The sequence below is a fragment of the Xiphophorus hellerii genome, chromosome 5 (assembly GCF_003331165.1).
Source record: "Xiphophorus hellerii strain 12219 chromosome 5, Xiphophorus_hellerii-4.1, whole genome shotgun sequence".
Taxonomy (NCBI): Eukaryota; Metazoa; Chordata; class Actinopteri; order Cyprinodontiformes; family Poeciliidae; genus Xiphophorus; species Xiphophorus hellerii.
In genome coordinates, this window is record NC_045676.1 from 33,995,085 (window position 1) to 34,012,199 (window position 17,115).

Consider the following 17,115-nt stretch of genomic DNA (forward strand, 5'->3'; position numbering starts at 1 on the left):
ATAATTTCAATGTCCACCAACCCCTTTAGAAATTTATAGTATAAATTTATTAAGCAAGCTTGAGCAGGGACATGTGACATACAAATCAGTAATCAATTGTATATAATTCAAGAGCAGTATAACAAAATCAACAAGTACAACCATACTATCCTGTCTCTTTTCCCTAACTTATGTCGCTAGATCTGAGATAGATTTTTAGGGAGCAGATTCACCTCACACCCAGTTGTTAATGGATCTTTTAGCAACAGGAACATCCAGTCGCCTTGGTCAGAGTCTTTGTCCTTGTATGGAAAAATCCTCCTTAGAATAGATGCAAAGCAGAACGGGTCCAAATCCTTCAAAAACCCAGCTCTTTATCCCTCCGGGACCTTTGTCTTTCCCCCAAGTCTGTCGCAGAACTTTTGAGATCGTTGGGTAGAGGCAGGGCCGACTGTCGAATCAAGAGCCAGGGATGGGGCAATCGGTGTCTTGTCCCTTCTTGGCGGCGCGAAAGTCTGGACTTCTCCCGTGGCTCTTGGGTGCGGTCCTTTTGCTTAATCTGCTTCTACGTGTTGACTCTTCTTCAGCGCCGCGGACTAAGAACAGTTGGTTCCTCTTTTCAGTCCGTTTTTATACACTTCTCCACCACATGTGTGTATGTAGAGTTTTTGGTCTACGTGACTTCCTGAACATCTGCTGAATTTTATGGAAAGCCCCGATGGCCCCTCCTGTCTGCTGACTCTTGTGGAAACTCCCTTCTCTCCCCAACTTGCGACATATCCTGCCAGCCGGACCTCACCCATCCTGCTGACTCTAACGTTACTAAGGCTCTCTTTTCTATAACTCTCATATTTTGATTATTATAAATCATTAACCACATTCAACCTGTATTACTATAAAATTGATTTCAAATCATCACAACTTTGATATTCATTAATAATAAATCACATCTCTTACTTATTGTTTTCAAATCATTAACCATAATCATTACATTGTTGTTATCATTACAGATCACATTTCAGAAAATACATTTCAGAAGGTTATTATGTGACTACTTACACCCATATCATACATATACATTTCAATTATTATTATAATCACATTACAAGATTGCTGTATTTCTCCCAGGCCTTTCTGCACCTTTTCTGCGTGTACCTGGAAAGATCTCACAACCCTATGCCAGTTTTCTTGACAACATTCAACAGTTGGGCAAATGAATTCACAAGTTTAGAGAACATCACATCAAGGTTGCCTGAAAAGGTTTGAGGACAATGTAGGGTCATCCTAAAATTTTACCATGAAGCCTGGTTTCTGGATAAAAGTACAGAGCCCTTTAGGGGACATGGGGAAAAAGGTTTCTTTTGCGTTCCCTCGCAAAACTTTTGCGTTCCTTCGCAATATGCTTACTGTAATATTTGCTGGTCTATTTTGTATACAGTCATATATGTCAATTTAACATTTCAAATATATACACATTTACCCTCGGTGAAACGAGTTTATTATTAACTGGTACAAAAAACTGATTGAAAAATTGATGTATTCACTGCATGTTTATGTCTGTTTGCGCAAGGTTGAACTGGAACTGCACATGAAAATGGCCCTTTATTAACCATTCAGTGTTGGGAACCGGGATTTTTGCTCTTTGTGGGGATTTTCTGTTTGTTTGCTGCTTCCCTCGTCATCCACCAGATGGTGCCTAGAGGCTGCACTACCTGGAGGGCGTGTCTGCTGACTGGAGTCAGCGCACCTGTGATCTATCACCTCATCATCTAAGTGTATATGAGGAGCGGGCTGCCAGCACTTCGATGCCTGACTGTTTGCTAGTTATGGTACTCTGCGCCCCTCTAAGTCAACTCTCTGACTTTCTCTGAGATTATTTCTAGTAATATTTTCCTGTTGCATCTCTCTCAGGTGTTTCCTCGTGGTGTCTTGGATTTTATCCACTGTGCAGCCCGAGTTCCTGACTTTCTGGTTTCCCCTCATGACACCGTGAATTTTCCCACTGGTTGCCTGAGTCCCTCTCCGCCTCTGCTGAAGAATCGTTGACAGTTCCTGGTTTCACGGCTGGCAGTCGGATTGCTCCTCGCCTCTCCTCTCAAGAACTCACCTGTCTGCCCTCCACCGCAGCCTCTACCATCTACCTCCCAATAACTCCCTGTCTGGATCTCACACTGGAACCTGGATCATCTCAAGGACCCCTGTAAAGAGACCACAATCAAGGAGATTGATTAGGAGTAATTCCCCCCTTGCGGAAACGCACCATCACACTGAGTAAGATCAGTCCATTTTTCCTCTGAAGTTCATTTGTCCGATACTTCTTCAACTCAACTCCCATTGTCTTCAGAGTACCAACGACCCCGACTTCCATCCACAGGACAAGAACCACCATCCATCCATCCATCCATTTTCTTACACCCTTGTCCCTAGTGGGGTCGGGAGGTGCTGGTGCCTATCTCCAGCTAACGTTCCAGGCGAGATGCGGGGTCACTTTGGACAGGTCGCCAGTCTATCGCAGGGCAACACAAAGACAGACAGGACAAACAACCATACACACATACTCACAACTAGGGAGAATTTAGAAAGACCAATTTACCTAACAGTCATGTTTTTGGACTGTGGGAGGAAGCCAGAGAACCCGGAGAGAACCCACACATTCACAGGAAGAACGTGCAAACTCCATGCAGAAAGACTCCGGGCAAGGAATCGAACCCAGGACGACAAGAACCATACAGTTTCACATTTCATCATTGTCAAAATAGACTTTATCTGATTTCCTGTTCTCCTGATTGTGTTCTGTATGTGAGCAAAAAGATAACATGACATTCAGACTACCAACACAAAAAGGACACAATCAAAACTGTCAGATGACTTATTACCCAGTGAAAATAACTCAAATAGTCCAAATAGTTTGGATATATTTTTTCCTTTCTTTCCTACTTACGAAAAGTTTCCGTTTATATCATAGTGCGTTTCTATCGTAAACAAAAAGATATAAAACTTCAGATATTTCACAATCAGATATTAACATACATGAGAAAACCTTACAAAAACCCTATATAATTGAAGAAAGTACAATGGCCACCATAAGAATGGCTTACAGTATTCAGTTGTGCCTCATGAACTGATCAGTACATTATTGTGAGAGAATGCAAAATCTATTGCGAGAACGCAAAAGAAAAAAAAAATCCCCCATGTTCCCTGGGGGCTCCGTTTAAAAGCCTCTAGCTTTTTGTGAGTAGTATATATTCAGAAGAAATGATGCTGAATGCTCCACAGATTTATTCCTGACCTATCTGCCTTTTCTTAATGTGTGTTATATAGTAAATCTTTGAGGCTGATATTCATATGATTAAATTAGACACAGGTGGACTTAGACGAGATTTTATTTAATCTGATAATAGAAAAGTGTTTGAATAAAATGTACAGATTTTACAGATTTTCCTTTGTAAAAAAATTTAAAAACCGCATTTCATTTTTCTTACTCTAAGCTAATTTGAGTTAGTCTGTGACATAAGCTTTCATTTAAAATACACTGAAAGTTGTTATTGTGATATGACAAAATGTGAAAAGGTTCAAAGGAGTATACATTAGTTTACATTTTTAAGGCTCCTTACATTATGCAAATATTCTCATTTAATGTTTACTGTGAAATGAATTCTTGATTCGCTAATGCTGACATTTAGTGTCTTATTTCTAGGAATACAGTTTACTCTGTAATAAGAGCAGTTTCTGCAGTGAATGTGCAGAGAGCCTTTGTAACAAAATGTGAATCTATGAGACATTGCTTTGCATTTTGCTGTAGCCCAACCAAACTGATCCTGGAATCAGAGTTACATGTTTCTTTGTGCACTCTCACCTTTGTGGGTGCAGCTTTTTAAAGGCAAATTCTTCTACTGTGATGGGCTAAATGTCAGCAATATCACCAACAAAACCAAGTGTCTGGAGGCGGGTTATCACTGGATACGACGGAAATACAACTTTGACAACCTTGGACAGGTTTGTCACACCTCCACACATCTTTGCTTTGACACATGCAAGTGGAAAACTGATGGCACTGATTTCCATTCGCCTCACTCATCCAGGCACTGATGTCGCTCTTCGTGCTGTCTTGTAAGGACGGCTGGGTGAGCATTATGTATGACGGCCTGGATGCTGTTGGGGTGGACCAGCAGGTGAGGAGAGCACTGGCTGATACAGAGGTTTTTGACAGTTAATCTTTTTTTTAGTCTTTCACTCCTTTGAATCTGAGTGTTTGACTGAAAGGAAGTAGAAATGTTTCAGAAGAGATCTGAGGATGTGTGAGGGGGAAAAGGAAAAGACAAATACATGTGACAGTGCTGGCAGTTTCACTGCTGAGTCAGGACTTACATTGTCTTGTTTACACTTCCCCAATCTCCTCCTCTCCTCCTCTCCCCACTTTACTCACTCGTTTGTCCTCCTGTTCAATTGAACTCCTCTCCTTTCTTCTCTTACTCTGTGTTTCTTTTTACAGCCAAAAAGAAACAATAACCCCTGGATGCTGCTGTTCTTCATCTCGTTCCTCCTCATTGTGAGCTTTTTCGTGCTCAACATGTTTGTGGGTGTGGTGGTGGAAAACTTTCACAAGTGTCGGCAGCAGCAGGAGGAGGAGGAAGCCAGGCTGAGAGAGGAGAAACGACAGAAGCGGCTAGGAGAAAAAGAGGAGAAGTGAGAAAGCATTAGGGTGGTGGGTTTATATGAATTAAAAATATAATGTCAGGTATAACTTAGTGATACATGCTATTAAAATCTTTTAAAATAAAGATCTCAAAAGTATGTGTTTAGCTTTCTCTGTTATTATGTCTACCAGCTCACGAATCTAAAGGCTTAAATGTTTACACATTCTTCTTCTGCCAACAGCATGAACTATGTCAGATTGGATAGACAGCATCTGTGCACTTTATTTTTCTACTGTTGTCCCAGATTCACAAGTAGAATTTAGGTCAAGACTTTTGACTAGGCCATTTAAATTTAAACATATTTCCATATGATGTAGTGCTTTTTACAGGGTGTGATGGCCTTGTTGTTTTCAGGAGACATCACTGATATGATTTCCTACACATTTGACCTTAAAAACGTAATTGAATGGATATGTAGTGCTCTGTGTGCAAAATCTTTTTATTTCTCTACACACTAATTACTACATTACTACTCAGAACTGACACACACTTATTTTTATTTATTTATTTCTCCCCCTCACTACCACATTGGTGACTCACTCTGTCCACTCTTTCTCTGCAGTGTAATCTGTAGTAGTGCCTTCCTTTCAGTCAGTGAACTGTCTGGCAGCAGATAGCAAGGGGTTTCTGCCCAAAGACACCTTGAGGTGCCACAAAGAATGTGTGTGTTTGATGGATAGGATTAAATTCCTAAGGAGGCACTTTTAGTAGGCACACTCACACAGGCAGCGGAGTGCCACTTGGCACCTGTTTCATCAGTGACTTCATATCCCATATAATATTTTTCTTCCAGAAACATTTTAATGTCTGTGTGTGTGTGGGTGCGGTGTGTGTGTGTTCGTGTGTGGGCGCGGGGGCGTGTGTGTGTGTGCGTGCATGCACATCACAGGAGCCCTGGAGAAGCCATATTATGCTGACTACTCCCCACTGCGGCGATCCATACACACAGTGTGCACCAGCCATTACCTGGATCTGTTCATCACCATCATCATCTTCACAAACCTCCTAACTATGAGCATGGAGCACTACAACCAACCTCAGGTAGTCATGGCAACTCCTACCACTATCTGTCCTGGAACCATAGTAATGAAGTACAGGTACAGCAGACCCACATTGGTCTTTCTTCTTTACAGTGTTGCTTTTTCTGTGTCTGCAGTACTTGGAGGAGATCCTGAAGTACTGCAATTATGTCTTCACTCTGGTGTTTGTTATTGAGGCAATTCTGAAGCTTATTGCTTTTGGCCTGCGACGATTTTTCAAAGAGAGGTACTCACAAAGACATAGTTTAGGATTACTGATGTGGGGTTCTGCTGAAAGGCTGTAAACAGTTAGCATCTTTCCTGCAGTAGATAACTCGCTTGTTTTCTCCAGGTGGCCCTTTGTGATTGGTCAGACATGATCTTCACAGATCCTCATAAATATGTGTATGTACATTGATATTAAGATGATAAACAACTCTACCAAAAAATATAAAGACAGAAGTGTGATGTTTTATATGCATTCTTTATGAAATAAAAATAATGCCACTACTAAAATATTCATACCTTTTTCATACACATATATAGAGAAACTCCCTTCAAAGATAAAAGAAATGTACTATTTTTGGTTTTAGCTTTAACAAGTGGCATATATTGTGCTCATTATATTTCCTGATGCCACTAACTACTGTATATTTGTTTAAAGTGTACTTTAATAGTAAAGTATTGTTAGTACATGACACATAATTTGAGCCACAGTTTATGTCTCGGTTACATGAAGATGTTTGATTAAGTAACATCACAACCATTTCCAAACTTTTTCACTTAGCAGGCTAGACTACACTAAGTCATATTCAATAAATTAAAATATTCTAAAAAAGTAAATTTATTTCAATAAATCCATGAGTAAAAAACATATCCATTAATTGCACATGGAATGTTTTCATGCCCTTGTAATAATAAAAACATTTAGTTTTTATTATTACTTAGAAACTGTGGAGTACTTATTACTTTTACAAATTTAGAGTACACTTAGAAAGTCCAGAGAATACTTATACTTATCTAGCATCCCAGAAGTCCAGAGGATTCTTACTTACACTTATTTAACAACCCAGAACAGGGATTAGAACTTGGAACCCAGAAAAACTACCTTAGCAACTACTTTTTAGACTCCTATTCTCCCAACCCAGAAAAGGAATTAGACCAGAGGATACTTACTTATACTTCTTTACCAACCCTGAATAGGAGCATCTAGTTTATTTACTTTGGATCAACATTATTAGCTTTTTCTTCTTTTGCTCTTTCTTTTGGTTTGTTATTTTGTTTGTATTTCTTTTTAATTCCCGTAAAGCACTTTGTATTGCCTTTTTGCTGAAAATGTGCTATATAAATAAAATTACCTTTACCTATGATAATTTTTCTACTACAGATCATGGAAACATAGGATCTTAGATTAGAAATTATATCAAACCAATAAAAAATAATACAGAAATGTGGACTTAGTAAACAGTATGTTTAAGGCCTGCTTACAAGTTGTTATTTTTAATATGTACCTTTAACCTGACAAATGAGCCTCAACAGAATGCATATTCTAATACTTTTGATATTACTGTATATCCATACATTTTAGCAAAGTAATGTTGTGTCAATTCAACTAAGGATGACCACAAAGTTAGAAAACACACAATTTGTTTTAGTAATGTTTTGCTTATGTTGCTACTTACCAAGTCGTCTATAACTCTCTTCCATCTGTCAGCCTGTTTCTGTCTTTTCTTCCTCTACTTTATTTTTGCTGTTCAACATTTGTTGCTGCAGAGGTCGAAGTTACAGTTAATACATGCAACATGTGTAAGTTTTGCACATTTGACAGCATTTGCCTTTCTTCATTAGCCTTTCTCTTTTGGCTTTCCATTCTGAATCCTCTAAGGAACTCATTCTACTTGGCATGATTACTGCAACACACTTTAGATACACTAGGCAACTGGAGAAAGGATAGGGAGGGGAGACAAGCATGCAAAGGCGAGGATGGAAGGTCAAGAGTTGTGTTTTGGCCAACCAAAAGTTAAATCATGATAGAATTAGACATTTATGGGTTGGTCAGTTAACATAAAAATAAAAGTGTGCCGGTCCAGCAGCCAAATCCCCAGTGTCATTTGCAAACATGATAATGGTTTAAAGATTCATTAAAAAGCATTTGTGTAAACTGTCATGAACTTTTGAAGTCCATTTTTGGTTTTAGCCTATCTTTGGCAAGTCGTTAATTTTAGCTTCTGTGGGGGCGTGCCGTGGTGGCGTAGTGGTTAGCGCGACCCGTATTTGGAGGCCTTGAGTCCTCGACGCGGCCGTCGCGGCTTCGACTCTCTTCCATCTGTCAGCCTGTTTCTGTCTTTTCTTCCTCTACTTTATTTTTGCTGTTCAACATTTGTTGCTGCAGAGGTCGAAGTTACAGTTAATACATGCAACATGTGTAAGTTTTGCACATTTGACAGCATTTGCCTTTCTTCATTAGCCTTTCTCTTTTGGCTTTCCATTCTGAATCCTCTAAGGAACTCATTCTACTTGGCATGATTACTGCAACACACTTTAGATACACTAGGCAACTGGAGAAAGGATAGGGAGGGGAGACAAGCATGCAAAGGCGAGGATGGAAGGTCAAGAGTTGTGTTTTGGCCAACCAAAAGTTAAATCATGATAGAATTAGACATTTATGGGTTGGTCAGTTAACATAAAAATAAAAGTGTGCCGGTCCAGCAGCCAAATCCCCAGTGTCATTTGCAAACATGATAATGGTTTAAAGATTCATTAAAAAGCATTTGTGTAAACTGTCATGAACTTTTGAAGTCCATTTTTGGTTTTAGCCTATCTTTGGCAAGTCGTTAATTTTAGCTTCTGTGGGGGCGTGCCGTGGTGGCGTAGTGGTTAGCGCGACCCGTATTTGGAGGCCTTGAGTCCTCGACGCGGCCGTCGCGGCTTCGACTCCCGGATCCGACGACATTTGCCGCATGTCTTCCCCGTTTCCTGTCAGCCTACTATCATATAAGGGACACTAGAGCCCACAAAAAGACCCCCTGGAGGGGTAAAAAAACCCAAAAAACTTTAGCTTCTGTGACTCAGGTATTTTCTACTGCAGGTAATATATGAAGTGCTTTTAACCTTTAAACAGAACCTCACTTAAAAATCCCAGCATATCCTTTTCAGGGTGTAGAGTTTTATGTTTTAATGGTCGAACTAAATGCACTGTTGTGATTAGATGGAACCAGCTGGACTTAGCCATCGTGTTGTTGTCCATAATGGGAATCACGCTGGAGGAAATAGACCTGAGTGCTTCCCTCCCCATCAATCCCACAATCATTCGGATCATGAGGGTTCTCAGGATAACAAGAGGTAACACACTCATTTACTGTAACAGAAAGACACACACGCACACACCTCTGCACACATAGTGATGTACAGTGTGACTGCTAGATGCTGACATGTTGTGATATTTTAGTGCTGAAGCTGCTGAAGATGGCCACAGGGATGAGAGCTTTGTTGGACACAGTGATGCAAGCTCTGCCTCAGGTAAGAAGCAGGCCTGATGCTGTGGAGTGAAAGCAGCTCAACTGGTGTCCAGAACTGATGATTTGTCCGCGTGGTTTACAAACACCACTGATTCCTTCAATCGGTTGGCATAAATCTGCATCACCAACAAAGCACTAAGCAACAGCAGCAATTAACCTAAGGCAATTTAGCTACAGGCTGATTGCCAATCATTGACTCATGTTGCATTTAAATCTCCAGTTTGATTATGTTTACACAGCACACGGATTCATTGCTCCTTTGTTTTGCTACCAGGGAGCTGTGAAAAGATAAAAATATGAGCTGGTCTGATTAAAAAGACGACATCAAGTTATAGCAATACTAAAACATCCAAATTAATTTATGTATTTCAGCAGGACATGTGGAAAAGAACAAGAGAACCTTTTTTTAAAACAAATTAAACAGAATTAGCTTGTTTATTCATATTTATTAATAAATATATTAATTCAAGTTTTTTAATATTTGTTAATTTCATGATTATTTTCGATAATTAATTTTGCATTTCACTTTACCTCGAGCTCCTAATTGTTTTTGTTTCAAAAATTTTGTGAGCAATCTGCTGTATGTACTCATTAATTAATAAGTCTGATCACGGATCATTGAAAAAAAGAATCAATTAACGTCTTTTTTTTTTTTGTAGAAATAAGTATAAAAGCCCCAAATTAGTGTCCAAAAGAAGTATTGGACTTAATGGTTTGTGAAATTGAAAATTTTGAAGATTTATATGCAGGTAAATTTGTTTCACATTTATTCAATCAGACTAAACTCAACTGAACTCATCTCAATAAAAAAAATAAAATTGTGGTCAAAATCTTTGGAATTGTAATGATTTTTTGAAAAACATACCAAAAAGGTTTTGTTTAAAACTATTTTTTTACTACAATCACTCATTTTTGTATCATGAAGTTAAAAGGTTATTAGCAAAACAAACTTTTATTTGTGCATGTCAGAAAGAGTGATAATCCTCCCCATCTTACGTCTATGGAATCCACTAACATCAAAAAAGGTAAAATGGAGCAAGAAATGGCAGACAACATCGTGAAGGAGATAAAGCTGGCTATTAGTAAGCAAGGATCTTCCCTTGAAAAATCTACGGATGATCTGAAGAGGTCAGTTCAATTTTCCTCTGCTGACTTGCAAAACATCAAAGAAACATCGAAGACTACAGTAAAGAGAGTTGATACGGCTGAGAAAAAGATCAAAATTCTGGAGAATCAAGTTGTCGAGCTGGCGCAATATAAAAGCCGTTGGAACTTACGTTTGAAGGGTTTGCAGAAAGCTGAAGGAGAAGTGCTGAGGATGAAAGTGATTGACATCTGCCAGATCACTTCCAAACCACAAAGAAAAATTCTCGGAAGTAATCGATTCAGTGCACAGGCTCGGAAGATCAAATATGACCAGGGCTCAACCCCAACAGAGGGGGGGTTTAGCCCTCGCTATGAGGCATTACCGGGATGCTGTGTAAGATGTCCAAAAAGGAGGACTACCTGACTCAGAGGACACTGAGCTTCATGGAAGACCTGACAGCGGAGGATCGCGACAAAAGACCGCAGCTGTAACCCTTCATCCATAAAGGCAAAGGAGGAGAGAAAGATGGCATATTTCATCAGAGGGAGAGTATTTGTTCAAAACAAGGAAATATTCTAACGGATATGTTTATTTTTTAAAGGGAGAATAGCTCTGATGTGATTCATCCAACTTTAGAGGAGTTAAGTCACTGTTCTGACTTTCTTCTATTGTTACTACTAAACATTTCTACTATAAAATTTATTTCAGTTAACGCTCAACGCTTAAGAGATATTACTAAACAAAAAGCAGTTTTTCTATATACAAAGAACTTTGATGCATATTTTTGCATTGTTCGGGAATCGTGTTCTACTAATGATGATTACAACTTTTGGAAATTGCAGTGATGGGAGGACTTATTCCATTCAGCTGGAAATCTAACTTTTAAGCACAAATTTAATTGAAAGGTTATTGTTGATAGTTATACAGTATGTTGATAGTTTTCTGTTATTGTAACCAATTTTTTTCAATTGGAAAACATGTATGGTTACTCAAGCATGAGACAAAACAAAGAGTTATTTTAAACACTGAATAATTTGATTCAAAGTAATGTTGAAAGGTTCTTTCATGTTAAAATAATAATAAAGAATTCCTGGTAACTTGTTTTTATTTGATTTCATAAATGAAAGAGGCATTGTTGATATTTGGAGATATATCTACCTAATAATCCAGGTAGAAGAAACTTTACATGGACAAACAGAGCTGGTTCATTACATTCTCGAATAGATTTTTGGTTGATTTCAGAATCCCTTACTCAACTGAACTGTAAAACAGAAATTATGCAGACAATCTTAACAGACCACAAAGCAATTGCATTAACTTCAAATGCCAAACAAACCAATTCAGAGATATCCAGTCACACTTAATAGCTGTCTCTTACAAAATGAAGCTCTAAGGGAAGTAATAAGAAATAAAAATGTAGAATACTTTAGGACTGCTGCAGAGGAAGGGAAATGATCAAAAACAATGGGAACTTTTAAGTGCTAAGAATTTGTGTTAAGGTTATAGAATTTGGTTGTAAACAGAAAAGGGAAAGAAAAGCAAAAAATACTTTAATAACTAACCTTACTGCTCTATCATCCATTTTGCCAGAAAATCTATTTGAACCACAGCAAACAGAACTCCTATTATTACAACTAAAACTAGATCAGTTATACATAAAGCTAAACGTGTGTTTGTGTGATCTAGAGCAAAATGGTTTGAGGAGGGTCAGCAGAATTCCAGTTACGTTTTTAAACTAGAAAAACTAAGCCAAAATAAAAATTATATAAATAGACTCTCTTCAAATGGTAATTGTAGTGAGATATCCAAGATCTGTGAAAACTATTATAAAATCTCATATATCTCAAATATACTCATGTACTCAAATTAATGATTTTTTAAGGATCTTGGTGAAAATAAAACCATAGGAGAACTCAAAAGAGAATTAGGAGTTGACCTCCTGGAATAATTAGAGTCCTGACCTCACATCTGCTCCATTTCAAAGTTTCTATTAGTCAAATTGTATATTCCTTATCTGTCCAAACAGAATTTTTTTTCCACTCACATTTTGGTCCAACTTTGTGCTTCTGACACAAGGAAAGGAAAGGAGGTTGAGTCAAATTGACCTTTAATGGCGCCAGATTTCTCCCGCAAAAACAACTCCATAAAAAGTATTTCCTCTCTTTAGTGATTATTAAACATCTCTCCAAATCTGAATTCCTTCCTGACTTCTAGGTCAGATTAACCCAGTCCATTTGACACAATACATTTCTTTTAGGTTAAAACATATCTTAGTGCGAACCAACCAAACAACATAATTTTTAACTATTAATATAATTATATTCCTCTACAGTCACCAGTCTGTCGCAGGGCTAACACATGAATTTTCTAATTTATTCTCTACCCAACTTGCTCTCTTTTTATTGAATATTTTTACAGAAAGTATACAGAAAGAACAACTACCACCCACACTATGCCAACGTCTAATTACACTAAAACCTAATTATCCCTAATAATACAAAAAGATGTACTATTATGGTGTTGGTGGGTCGATGACGATGGGCGAGAAGTGCCAATTGGATGATGCAGGTGAGGCCATAGAGTCTTCCAGTTTGAATTTACGCCGAGGCCTCATTTCAATCTGGAGAGACTTAGTCGGAGAAAGACAGCGTTTAAAAAGGTTTATTGACATGCATGAATTAAAGTTCTTTCGCGCTCGGGGCCCCAGCTGGACATCAAGTTGTGAATTATCTGTGTAGCTGTCCTGGGAAGCGGGCGGCAGGGGCAGACTGACTTTGGATGGGCGTCTCTGCAAAAACTACATAAATGAAGGAAAGCACAACTGGGGATTGAACAAACGCCTTCATTAAAAATTATTACAGATGGGCATGTTATTATGTACCTGCATCTTTCTTCTGTGACGATCGAGCGGGGCAAAATTAAGGAGAGGATGCAGAGGAGCGACAACGGAGGGACTAGACTTGAAAGGGCGGGAGGGACAGAAGGCGCTCTGATGACCCTTAGTGCCTCAGAGGTGGCAAGCGACAGCTTGAGTGAGCATGATGAGGATTTACATGTCCAGGGTAAACCAATTAATACATTGACCGGAAAAGGGAAAGGACTGCGGCGGCTTTGGTTGCGAAAGCTTTGTGATACTGATAGAACAGCGACTGCGATTAGAGCCAAATAAGCGTCTATCTAATTCGACTCTGCGTTTGGGGTATACAGAACAAATTACATCTCTACAAATGCTGAATGCGGCTAGAAACTGTCTGATGGATAGATCTTTCGAGAGACGGGGATTTGATGTTTTCAGAATAGCAGTGAAATGTTCCGTCGAAGCGACGCTTTGATCGACTTCGGGAGAGGGCAAGAGGATGAAAGCGAGATTTACGTACTGCCCTTGAAGTATTTTTGTATGGAGTCTGGGAGATATCTTTGAGTATAAATGCGAATAAGGTGCGCTTGATAAGGAAGGGAAGGGTTGGGAGAGGAGGAGAGAACTAATGAGCAGCGTGAAAGAAGAAAGAGAAGAGAAGGAAAGAGTCTTACCTAGAGGGGGCACAGGACGGGCGTTGCAAGGGTAAAAGCCAATGAAGGTGGTTGAAGGGCAGGCTGAGGGATGACGGGTGCGGAAGTAAAGGGAACTAAGGACATGGCAATGACACCTGGAGTCCTGTGGTGAAGAAGAGTTGAGAGTGAAGATATGGAGTGCTAGAGAAAGTCCATGGAGGTGACGAGCGAAGATGTGAGGAGGCGCGCTTGGGCGGGAGGAGGGGGATAGAGAGCAATGACCTGAAGAAGGGCGGGAGCATTTGGGATCGAATTTGGGGCATGAGCGGTAAGATTTGGAACTGGATATGAGGAAGGTCCAAGTGAACATGAGGCAGACTGAGAGGAGGAGGGACAGCCCCTGTATTGCTTGGCAGGAGGACCAGAGGACTTGCTGGATCTCTTTCCACTGACGGGAGGTGGCAGGGGGAAGGTTGGAGGAGGAAGGAATGGAGAAGAGTCACCGAGTGGCAAGAGGGCAGCAAACGAGGCAACTTGAGGAAATCGGAGGCCAGAGGTGAGGAAGATGCCTTTAAATCTGAGGATGGAGATAGGGGACAAAGGATCTGGGGGCATGGCCAGATGAGCACTGTGGCGGGCGTGGGAAGAGGTGGGGGGACCAGGGTCCCCAAGAGAAGCAACCGAGGAACTGGGTGGAATATCGAACTCAAAGTCAGACATGGAGAATGCGTGCCAACTTGAGCGCAGCTGGAATGCGGAAGACGCCATGGACAGAGGTCCTTATCAGCAGGAGCTTGGTCGGTGATTGGCCGTGACATGGCTTGGTCTGGTGTTGATAGGTTGATGACGATGGGTGAGACACGCCGATTGGATGATGCAGGTGAGAGTTTTCCAGTTTGAATTTCTGCCGAGGCTTCATTACTTCAGATTGAGATATTTCTCTTAAAAATACACAAAAAGTGAAAGAATAAAAGTGTGCAATAAAACACAAATGTATTTATTTATATTATGCTGGGAACACAGGCCACAGGAAGGAGGTTCAGTCTGCTGGTCAAATTGGGAGAAGTCCAATGAGTTCTGAGATATCGTGGTACAAAGGCTAAAGCCAAGTGTGTCAACACAAGGGTATGAATCTGAGACTCTGCCCCCCAAAGCAGGGTAACCAGAAGGTGTCAGCAACACCACCTTGGGATTGTGCCCAAGGAAATACTGTAGATCACCAGGCACTTAAGGTTCGTGACCAATGAGAACAAGACTTTATTCCACCAAAAAAATAGTTACATTTTATTGTTCCATGTTTTAAAAGACAATTAAAATTTAAAGAACCACAATGGGAAGGGAAGTTAACAGTACCGAGGCCTACCAGCAGGGGAGGGGCAGTCCAAATGTGGGGAACTGGTTCCTAAAACAAATGAATAAATCCAAATAAATCACCCCCAGAACTTGTTAACAGACACTCGATTGTGAAGAAATCCCAACACCTTGCACAGCACACAGGTCCAGTCTCCCTGGATGGCCCCCACCGCCTTCAGCTCTCAGCCTGGAGACAGAAGGGTGGGATTAAACAAAGCGAATACAAAAAAAAAGAAAGACACTACAATTTAGACATGAACAAGTGCAAAAATGAGGTTATCCCTAACCTCGGACATAACCAGTCATTAAAAATCATTGCTTCAATTGAGTAATCAACAAAACCAAAGCTGCTACCCACAGCAAGGCCAGAGGCCACACAGAACAATAAAATAACCCAAAATAAACACATTTAAACAAAAAGCACAATAAGAAACCAAACAAAACAATTGAGAAAACGAAGCACAAAATAAAAGAAACCAAGCAGCAGGGTCTCCAGCAAACTGCAGCAGCATTATATCTGAAATGAAGTTACAGATTAATAGGTGATTTTGAAAATTGGTTGAAGGTAAAGGAAGCCATTGTCACTTACTAGAGCTGGATGACTCCACCCCGACCAGAGAGCCCCTTCCGGCCAAACAGCAGGAGGATCAGTTTGCCAGTACTTTCTATATATAGTTGTCATTTTTTGTGCTATTGAACTGCATGGGTGCGATAAAACAATACATACCCGTTTTATGTTGCTAAACTGAACTGGGGAGGGTAAATTACAGCCACACCCAAGTACCAAGCAGGAGACTCCAGGCAGTTTCTAAATTTAAACAATTTAAGTTAACCAACTGAAATTGCAGATCTTATACAGGAGGAGAAACATTACTTACTGATGTCAGAGTTATGGCCACTGCAAGCTAACCAAGCGACCTTCCTACTGAAGTGCGACCAAATGCAGGCATAAAGAAAACAGGTGCTCCTCACCCATTATGAGGTAATTAGGTGCCAGGCTTCATCCTGCTACACATGGACAAAAGAGAAATTAGCAAAAAGTGTAATAGAAAATACTGTACATATCTGATTCCTTCACATTCAGAAAAAAGATATTTTTAAGCATGTTGGGCAGTGACTCAACATCTTTATAGCATAGTTAAATACTGACATTGTAAAGCTGAGCTGTGAAGCAGAGAGTGAAAAACAGCAACTCCAGCTCTGATCCTGTCTGACCTTTCCTCACAAAATCCCCTGGTCTTTAAAGCACTTCCCCTCTAACAGCAGTTTCTCATCAGCTCTCTCTCATTAGAAAACACATTATGAAAACGTTAGCTATGCTAACAATCAGTGGTTACTTCAGGTCAATTTAGCTACCGTACATAGAAAATATTTCTCGGTGGTTTAGAAGCGAGTTTCTGGCTGCAAAATCAAGTAATTCTGCTCATAAAAATTATACATTTTTTCATCCTTACCTGTGAAAGGTAATGTCAATGAATCCAGTTTGTTTTGTAAAACGGTTGAAACAAGCCCACACAGCACATGACTTGGGAGCTCCGATTGCTCTACTGCCACATACAAGATGGCGGCAACATAATGTAGGACTCAGCGCCCAATGAGGCGTCTACTTCATGTTTATGTGTAATATGATCAAGACACAGGTTAAAATATCTGCGCGCTACTGGTACAACAAATTTTGTCGTGTTCTAGTAATTAGTAGGTACAATGAAAACTTTTTTTTTTTCATTTTTATGTTGATATCAAGGCAACAAGAATTGTGGCTATCCACAGGGAAAACTTACCCGCCCAGCATTTTAAACTTGAGGATATTGAAGATTCAGCGGAAGATGGCGGTTAAAAAAGGGAGCTGCTACTTGCTTCATTCATTGGAATAATTTGTTGGGGGAAAATTATGCTCTTGGGGAGGAAATCCGCCGCTAGGGGAACAGGTTGAGAGAGGCAGCGATTCAGCACAAGGTAAGTCAGTGTGT

The 17,115-nt window shown here is 39.9% G+C and overlaps 1 protein-coding gene across 1 annotated transcript in view; it reads left to right on the top strand.

The window, feature by feature from the left end:
• LOC116720559 (voltage-dependent T-type calcium channel subunit alpha-1H-like) overlaps nucleotides 1-17,115 on the top strand; it is a 176,051-nt gene that overhangs the window by 120,933 nt on the left and 38,003 nt on the right. The window contains 8 exon segments of the mRNA XM_032563892.1: nucleotides 3,850-3,975; nucleotides 4,062-4,151; nucleotides 4,472-4,648; nucleotides 4,650-4,665; nucleotides 5,566-5,717; nucleotides 5,833-5,942; nucleotides 8,904-9,037; nucleotides 9,144-9,214. Of these exon segments, the coding sequence (XP_032419783.1) occupies nucleotides 3,850-3,975; nucleotides 4,062-4,151; nucleotides 4,472-4,648; nucleotides 4,650-4,665; nucleotides 5,566-5,717; nucleotides 5,833-5,942; nucleotides 8,904-9,037; nucleotides 9,144-9,214 (876 nt within the window).